This window comes from Glycine soja, chromosome 13 (genome assembly GCF_004193775.1).
Source record: "Glycine soja cultivar W05 chromosome 13, ASM419377v2, whole genome shotgun sequence".
Lineage (NCBI taxonomy): Eukaryota > Viridiplantae > Streptophyta > Magnoliopsida > Fabales > Fabaceae > Glycine > Glycine soja.
Window position 1 is genome coordinate 20,511,678 of NC_041014.1, and position 9,020 is coordinate 20,520,697.

General features: G+C 33.7%; 2 protein-coding genes across 3 annotated transcripts; both read left to right on the top strand.

Moving 5' to 3' along the window:
* LOC114382831 (protein FLX-like 4) lies at nucleotides 1-3,313 on the top strand. Of its 2 annotated transcripts, none has more exons than XM_028342472.1 (4): nucleotides 1-141; nucleotides 738-1,274; nucleotides 2,478-2,617; nucleotides 2,706-3,153. In XM_028342472.1, exons 2-4 carry the CDS (start codon nucleotides 787-789, stop codon nucleotides 2,915-2,917), a joined length of 840 nt encoding a protein of 279 aa, XP_028198273.1. In that variant the 5' UTR covers nucleotides 1-141; nucleotides 738-786; the 3' UTR covers nucleotides 2,918-3,153. The 2 variants fall into 2 exon arrangements, with proteins under 2 accessions (XP_028198273.1, XP_028198272.1); XM_028342471.1 differs by having other exon boundaries at nucleotides 5-141; nucleotides 673-1,274; nucleotides 2,706-3,313.
* Nucleotides 3,314-4,879: 1,566 nt separating this feature from the next.
* Nucleotides 4,880-8,389, top strand: LOC114381090 (cytochrome c oxidase subunit 6b-2). Its single transcript, XM_028340273.1, has 4 exons — nucleotides 4,880-5,002; nucleotides 6,448-6,536; nucleotides 6,617-6,698; nucleotides 8,072-8,389. The coding sequence occupies exons 1-4, from the start codon at nucleotides 4,994-4,996 to the stop codon at nucleotides 8,123-8,125; spliced, it is 234 nt and encodes a 77-aa protein (XP_028196074.1). The 5' UTR covers nucleotides 4,880-4,993; the 3' UTR covers nucleotides 8,126-8,389.
* The last annotated feature ends 631 nt before the right edge of the window (nucleotides 8,390-9,020 follow it).

The following is a 9,020-nucleotide window of genomic DNA, read 5'->3' on the forward strand; positions in this document are numbered from 1 at the left end:
GATTACGTTTTCTTGTGTTGATAAAAATTTATAAATTGGAGGAGACTTGCGCAGTTTATGCCTTTCATCGGTTGAGTGAAAAGGGGATGCCTACTGCGCCCATTGTCTCCTTCAACGTCGCCAAATAAATACCTCAAAACGGTAACCCTCATCTCTCCATCTTCATTACGATCTTTTTTCGTTTTAAATTAATCTATTTGATTTTGCATCATTAACTTTGGTTGTGATCTTTTTATTTCACATCATTTTTCCATGAATTCTCATTCTCTTCGTTGCTGGCTACACACAGATTCGATTTGATATTCTTTTGCCTATTTGATTGGTATTTATTATTTCTGTAAAATTGAGCACCGCACCATTCAGTTCTGAAATGTTTCTTTAAATCAAGGACTTAGTACCGATTAACTTTTCTGTATGTATGACGCACATCATTTGAAAACCTAAGATGATGCGATAAAGCCAATGACTTTAAAGGGAGTGAAAAATAGTAGCTGTTATATTCTGTAATGTGTGCTCTGACCTTGAGGCCATATACTAATGAAATAAAACCATCTCTGGAGAGTTGAATTGTAGGAACTTGTTTTGCACTGTTGAAAATTTGATTATTGACATGGATATGCTTTTGGGTCTCTCTTGATTGGAGTAATGCTGTAATGGTTATTTGCATTGCAGATACCTTGACAGAGTTGGGTATTGATATTTGCATTAAAGTTCATAATCTGGTGAATTACTGCTAGGGGCAAGGCTCTGCCGTCGTTTGAGGGGTGCCCTGTGAAAGTTCCTGGGATGATGCGACGTGGTTCTGGTTTAGGTTCTGCTGCTTCTCACCGTTCTCGGGAGTCCCTTCCTCTTCCTCAGCTGTTGGAGAATAAAATTGCTGCTCAGGAATCAGAAATAGAGCAGCTTGTAAGTGATAACCGTGGTCTGGCTAGTGGACATGTGGCCTTAAGAGAGGCGCTTGTTGCTGCTGCGCAGGATGTGCAAAAGCTGAAGTCACACATTAGAAGCATCCAGACTGAGAGTGACATTCAGATCAGAATTCTAGTAGATAAGATTTCCAAAGGGGAGGTTGATATTAGGGCCAGTGATAGTGTGAAGAAGGACCTACAAAAGGCCCATATTGAGGCGCAGAGCTTGGCAGCTTCCAGGCAGGAAGTGAGTGCCCAAATTCATCGAGCGACTCAGGAACTGAAGAAGGTCCATGGTGATGTCAAGAGTATTCCGGATTTGCAGGCTGAACTGGACAGTTTATTGCAGGAGCACCAGAGGTTACGGTGAGTATTGAAGTCTGTTGTATGGCTATTTCCACCTGCATGTAAATCAGAACTGGTACTGAACTCCTCAGGGTATTTAGTTAATGTTGTTACAGTAGGGTCTAAACTGGCTTTCTGGAAACTAGGTTTTTGATAAAAACATATTGGCATCGATTGATCTGTGTCAATGTTATTAAATAACCGTTATAGTGCTGCCATAATGCTATAGCATGCGTTTTTTCGACCTCTTTGCCATAGGCAATTTGTGAAGGGAGGTCTGCTATAGTGGACCATAGGCTGCAATGGCATGTTTATAATTTTATATGGTGGAATTTTCGCCTTCCGCCATATTACGCCACCCGCCATTGAAAATCTTGATCTATGTAGCCAATCCTGCATCATGGGAAAAGACTTTTATTGTTGTTGATATAACATAAGAATGGCATACAGTAACATTCTATAAGCCAAAGCTGCATATTTTATACATCCACTAAAAAAAATAAGATATGAAAAATGAAGAAACAATCATTGAAATTTATTTGTTGTTTTTTCCTCCAGCAAGTACTCCTCCAATAGCTAATTTTAGGAAGAACCCAAGCCATGCTAACAAGAACTATTCCTTTCATTTCCCTATGTTAAGTCTGTTTAGTTTGAGAAAATGTTTTCTTTTTTCATTTGCTTCCATAAATAATTACAAAAATGCCTCTTTATTTTCTTTTCTTTTTGTTTCTTGTTTTCACTGTTCTTGTGCATATATTTGAAAATAGGATGACATTTGTAAATATTTATCATTACTAGAAATGAAAATAGAAAATGTTTTCTCAAGTCTAACAAGGCATAAACTTGATAGGATCTCATTGCATTCAAGATATGGCATGTTATCTTTGAAGTGGGTAGCACAAGTGAAATTATAGTGCGAGTCACCTATTGTATTGTCATTGGTATATATAAGGCAAGACTGTCATACAATGGAATGAAAATTAGTTCAGAACTTGTGTGATGGATTCCTGAATCATGAGTATTTACTGAAGCGTTTTCAACATCTATAAAACCATGCTTTAAGTCAAGATTTGCTGTGCCATTATATGCCTAAATTCTTAAATATTTGGTATTCCTTCACATCTTGTTGCATATTCTTTTTGTTGCAGTTTGTTCCTCTTAATTACTAGTATCTCTTTTTCTGGTAACTTCTCTATTAATTCTTTAAATCTGGTTGGGTAATAGTGGCACATTTGAATATGAAAAGAACAAAAACATAGAGCTAGTGGATTACATGAAAGCAAAAGAGAAGAATCTGATAGCGATGGCAAGAGAAGTTGAAGTGTTACGAGCTGAGATTTTAAATGCTGAGAAAAGAGTAAATGGTAGCTTTCTTGCTTCAGTGTGTCATAGTCTGTTCATGTGATATTTTTATACATATATGTTTCTGATGCACTTTTGCTATGTAAACAGCTCCTAATCTGTTTGGGGCTGCTACCCCTGGACACAGCAGCGGTCCATTTGCTGATGTTTATGGGAGAGTTCATGGTCAGATGACTGCTGGCCAAGTAGGAGAGAGTATGGTACCAGTTGGTGAAAGCAATGGAGTAGCAGCCATCAATAGTGCTGGTGTTAGTGGTGCTCTTTGGTCGAGTCCATATGATCCCTCAGTTGGTCGGAGGTGAAGTTTAATAATAGTTAATCAGATGGAGCTTGACTTCAGCTTTTGCCGGTAAAATACATGGGAACTGCTGGTTTTTCTACGTAAATTTCACAGATTGGGTGGTTTTATCTCAATAGTTAATACAGTACAATTTTGTGAATTGTCGAACCAAATCTGCAAAATTGAAGAGGCCAAAGGTCTATGTCTCAAACAAAACTATTGGTAGAATGAATTGAAAGTCTGGTCTGACATGACTTATTTAATGAGTTATATAATACTGTTCTTAAGTGTATAACCTATAGAGCGCAATCCTATTTTTCAGAGTGCACATGAAACATGCTCACGTTTTGTTTTCCATCCAAGATGACGAACTGTTTGTAAATCACTTTTCTTGCTGGCTACAAGTGAACTCAAATTATATTTCCAAGTGCTGCCATAAAACTCGTCTTTTTAGATAAATACTAGCTAGCATTTAGAGAGAAAAAGTCTAGGCTAAGATAGATGTGATGAACGTTAAATAATAAAAAAAAAAGATAGATGTGATGAAGAGAAATAAAGAAATAAATAATATTGTAACAAATGTTAAATAAAAGTATTGAATGAAAAATATAACTTAGCTTTTTAATGTTTGGTATTTGACCATTTGCATTAGTAGAGGTCTGAAAATCACCGCTCTAGGAGTTCAATTTTCCTTTCGTATGAGTTGGATATTATCTCGAGTGAGATGATTTGCATAAATCGAGAAAAATACCAGGTAAAAGATCTACTAAAGGGGAAAAAACAATAGCCACATCAATTCAAGAGTCGAGGTTGATTTTGTCATCATCATCTCGAGTAGACATTGGGTTTTATGTTCATGTTTAGCATTGCACCGTCATTATCGTTAATGCTAGAATCTTGACTATTTTAATCACCATCCATGCTAACTTTTCATATTCTTGGTCTTGTTTACCTACTGTGTCAATATGAATTGAACATGAACCTTCAACTTGTTAGTCAAGCATGTATCATGTAGCACATTGTATACAGCATCCGTTAAATATATTGAAAAATAAAGGATAAAAAAATTGTTTTTTAATTAAAATATTTTCACTATAAAGGGGTGTGAGTTTTCAATCCAAGTCAATTCAATTTAATTGAATTGGATTGGGTTAACCTTTTTTTATTTTGCTAACTCAATCCAATTTAATTGAATTGGATTGGGTCCAATTTAATTGAATTGGATTGGGTTAACCTTTTTTTATTTTGCTAACTCAATCTAACATGGATTAGATTAGTTATTGGGTTAGACCATTAAAAAATTGTCACTTTTTTATGTCTTGAAAAAAAATTTAAAAAAAATCCTCAAGCCCAAAACAGTAAGAATATTTTTTTTGACAAAATAATAAGAATATTTTAAAAATAGTATTCACAGAATATTTACTATTCATATGATAAAACAAAAGAAAAAATAAAACAAATATATATTTACAATACCATTTATAAAACAATGTATTATCTTAAATAAACAAAAAAAAAAGATAAACTCCAAAATAATGTAATATATTAGGATAAACAATGTATTAACTTGAGAATGAGGTGTGTTTAATTTAGGATTTCTATATTAGTATTGCATGCGAGTTGAATTAATTTTGATTGGGTCCAAAACTATAAACCCATAACACAATCTAATTTTAACAAGGTTTGTTAAAGTAAAACCATTTCAATCCAATAATTTACTCCAATTCACAAAAATCTAATTAGACTAGATTGGATTAAGCGATTTGGTGAATTAGCTCTAATCAGCTTACACCCTTAAGTCACTGTATACCAACAAGTGGTTGATTTAAATTTAAGTAGTACATATGTGATTTTTCTTAAATAAGGTCAATAATTTCTAATAAGAAAATTAATATTGTCATATAATAAATGTTCTCGACTCAAAAACATAGTGGTCCAGCTGAGGAATTCAATTGGGTTTTAATTGTTATGCCCATCAATCAAAATGTCTAATTGGGCCTACTTTGAGGCCCATGCAATCCACTCGTTACTATTTGTTTATATTTTATTTACTATGATGCGCTTTTCTTTCGTCCCATTTGTTGATCGAGTCTGACTCATGGCGGAGGTAAGTTTCCATTTTTCTCCGACTCTGATTCTCATCGCTGAATAACGAACTCGACGATTTCGTTCAATTAATCTCCGTTTTGATTTTCTTTTGTTTTCTTATTTTCGCCATTCGAGATTCCGATTTGTTATCTTTTTGAGGTGTAGCATATTAATCTGTTATTAAACTTATATTGTCTTTCCGATCTATCGAATCATTTTACCACTGGCTATTTGTCCTTACAACAAGTGAGGAAGTGAATTGATTTTTCTCCCTCTACGTGAAAAGAGTAGCATTTCCGGATTTTATAGATTAGGGTGCTTGCTGGTTAATATTCTTACCGGGTTCAACCATTCAATTTTGAGGTTGTTGTTTTAGCCAATGATTGAGATTATTGAAGGGAAAAAAGCTAAATTATTGAAGAGAAATATATTAACCTTGTTTGATTGATAGTTTTAGGTTATACAGTTTAGTTAATATGTAGCCCTTTTTTATGTTCAAATACGTCTTTTAAAAGTTTGCAATTGGGTTCCTAATTCGTATAGTTTTGAAAAAAATAAATTAGTTGGGTTCTATCATCTGAGCACTGATAGTCATTCACTGGTGATTAGGATTCAGGGATCCCAATCAAGGGAATCACTTCCAAATTTTAAACTATAGGATCCAGTTGCAAACTTTTGAAATCTATATTGTTTTCAGAAAAAAATGATTGAGCACATGAACCCAGCCTCTAATGACAGGAGCAAGAATCCAGTTATACATTCTTAAAAGTTAGAACTACAGGGACTTAAAAGTTATACATTCTTAAGGTCCCACCCAGTTACAATAGAGACACCTATTTGAACACCCCCAAAAGTAAGGATCTAGAAATTTGATTAGCCATAGTTTTACCAGAGACACCTGTTTGAAGATACTCACAGATAGTGTATTCGTATGTGTCTGCTTCCCTGAAGAATTATTTTGAATTTTGTTTCCAAGAATGTTTGCTTTCTATTTCAAATTTGTTACTCATGATTACATTTTGTGTATATCTTAGTTATTACACCCAAATGCCATGTGGCTATGCAACTGCTTATTTTTTTAGATTCTGATCCTGATATTTTGAGTTAGCTGTCGAAAGTTGTTTTCACTATAAATGGTGGTATTGAACCCCCCCATTATGCAATTTACATAACATTCTAAATCAAGCTGTGATCTGGTCTTTGTTGCCACTGGACATTCATTATTCATGCAAGTCATTATTTGTTCATGAGTTGAGGAGGGTATGGATAATATATTTGAGGCATGCTTATCTTAATTGCTTGAAACTAGAGGCCAGATACAAAATCACCCTCTAGTTTTTTGTTGTATTATATTTTTGTTTTTTTTTTAATTTGAATTTTGATGCAACAGGTTTGGTATGTTCCTATCTTCTGTAAATCTGAAGATTTTTTCTGCTAACGTAATATTTTGTTACTTCCTGCTAGATTGAACTGAAAACTGCACCTGCTGATTTTCGTTTTCCTACAACAAATCAAACCAGACATTGTTTCACTCGCTACATAGAGTTTCACAGGTGGATTTCCTGACATTGGCTATCTGGTTCTGTGAAAATGTTATCTAGAATCTTTTACTTAATATTGATTTTAATTACAGATGCTTGGCAGCAAAGGGTGAAAACTCTGGTGAATGTGAGAGATTTGCTAAATATTACCGCTCCCTTTGCCCGGGTGAATGGGTAAGCAGCCCCTAGCTTATTGGTTTAGTTGGAATTGACTTCATATGTACTTTACTGTATAACTTGATGCCATAGCCGAAGTTAATGGGATTTGTGGTGTTCAATGGTTCATGAGATTGTGTTTTATACAGTTAGGAACTATTGTTTTCTTTTTGTTTTTGATTGTGATAGGAATCATTGAGTTCCCAATGTCCTTTACTTATTTACAGCATTACTAATCAATGTTCTTACAAGCTAGTGTACATCATTTTAGTAGTTGTTTTCTAACAATCTTTTGTGTTACTATGTTGGTTTTGGTTTCTACTATGTTATTTTATTTGTTAATTGTTAACCCTTTGAATCAAAGCTCTGTAAGATTCATTATTTTCATTTTTTATGGCAATTAATAATACTGATAGATGGCATCCTGGACATATCAAAAGAAGAGTGGTTGGGTAATTTTGCATTTTTTGTAGATGAAAGAAGTTGAGGCTTGTGATTGAAGAATAAACCCTGCAATTCTGATCTCCTATAAAAACTATCGCTTTAGACTTAGATTCTCTGTTTCCTAGAAGGCTAGAACTAATACATGTGTGGGTCTGAAAACTGCCTAGAGGATAAGAATATGGGACTCTTTTTTAGATAATATCTCACATAGACATTTTGTAATTCACGTGCTTGGAAGTTTGGGATTTAGGTCTTCTAAAGTGGGAGGGTGTGTATATTAAGGAAGTAAGAGTGTATCCACCTTAATCCAAATCATGGATGGATATTCTCTTTCTTAACATGTTTTCTTACTTTAGAGGAGTCAAATCTGGAGGTCTGAGACACAGTCTTCAAAACTAATTTAATTCATTATGATTCTGAAGTCTGAACAATCGCATACAAAGATGAACAACTGTGTACATTTCAGATATGATGAATGTAAATCATGTTTATTGGGTGGTTTAGTTTGTTTCAGATGTAAGGCATCCTTGCTTTAAATGTTGCAAGCTTTTGGCAGGAATATATGCATTCTGTATGTGTGTAGATTCTCCACTGGTCTTTTTCCTAAGCAAGGATTGCCTCGCATACATTGTTTATTCATCAAAATGCCTGCTCTTCTACTTAATGTCTGGGCATTCCTAGAATTGCTAATATATTTTGCCCACTAGTGCATAAAGCAAATTATGTGTCTAATTTTGTCACAAATTTGAAAGATCGGTGTTATACTACATGAAGAACGTCACTTACCACACAAGGATAGGCTAACCACTTTGCAATACAACAGTATCACTAAGTCAAAGTCAAACCACGACAACACATTATATTGATTTTTTTTTTTATTCAGTAATGTCCACTAGGTGGGTTAGCATTTCTCTATTTTAAATTTTGTGTGGACTAAATTGTGGCAGGTTGAAAGGTGGAATGAACAGAGGGAGAGTGGGACTTTTCCAGGACCTCTTTGAAATCATGTGGCACTTGGATATCCTTCTGAGGCATGAGAAGTCTTGAACATTCTGTTGGCTCATTTTCTTCAGTTGTTGAGCAATTGTGAATAAGGCAGTTTGTGGATATTCATTACTTCACAAATGGTTGAAGCCATTTTGCTTTTGAAGTTGATATAATTGTTCTGACTGTGGTATTTTCTTTCTTCAGCATTGAATTGAATATTAATTAGTAAACTCTATCCCCACAACAAGCTACCCTACAATGGATTAATTTTTCACTTCTCTTTATTTTGGAAAACAACAATTAAAAAAGGGGAAAAAGGAACTTGCGTGGAAGTTTTGTAAAACTACTCAGCATTTTTTGATACTGAAATTGGTCAAACATCTAATGAGTCGTGGGGTTTCATTTTTGTTGAATCTATTAAACAAAGTCTGACGATTTTAGAAAGAGATATTACGTAGTCATTTTTTAAACGATTTGTAAATTATTATTTTTTTATGATGTGGATTTGGCTCAACTTCGTGTAACAAGTTTGAAAATTGTCTTAATAAAAAAAACATATTTACAAATTGTTAAGTACTCGAATTATTATTATTATTATTATTATTATTAATTTGTTGTTGTTATTATTATTATTATTATTATTATTATTATTATTATTATTATTATTGTTGTTGTTGTTGGATACGAATATTAGATAGTTACCGATGCGTGTGAATTTATAATTTTTACTAGAGATTATTGTCTGTAATTTATATTATTGTCTGCAAATTATATTTTAAAATACTTGACGTTTTGAGGATACACATCTGAGTCAAAGAACTTGTAGAAGGTAACCAACGGAACCTTTAAAAGAGTAAGTGGCAATTACTGAAGGTCTGAAGCATTAAAAATCTCAATTAGTGTTTTTTA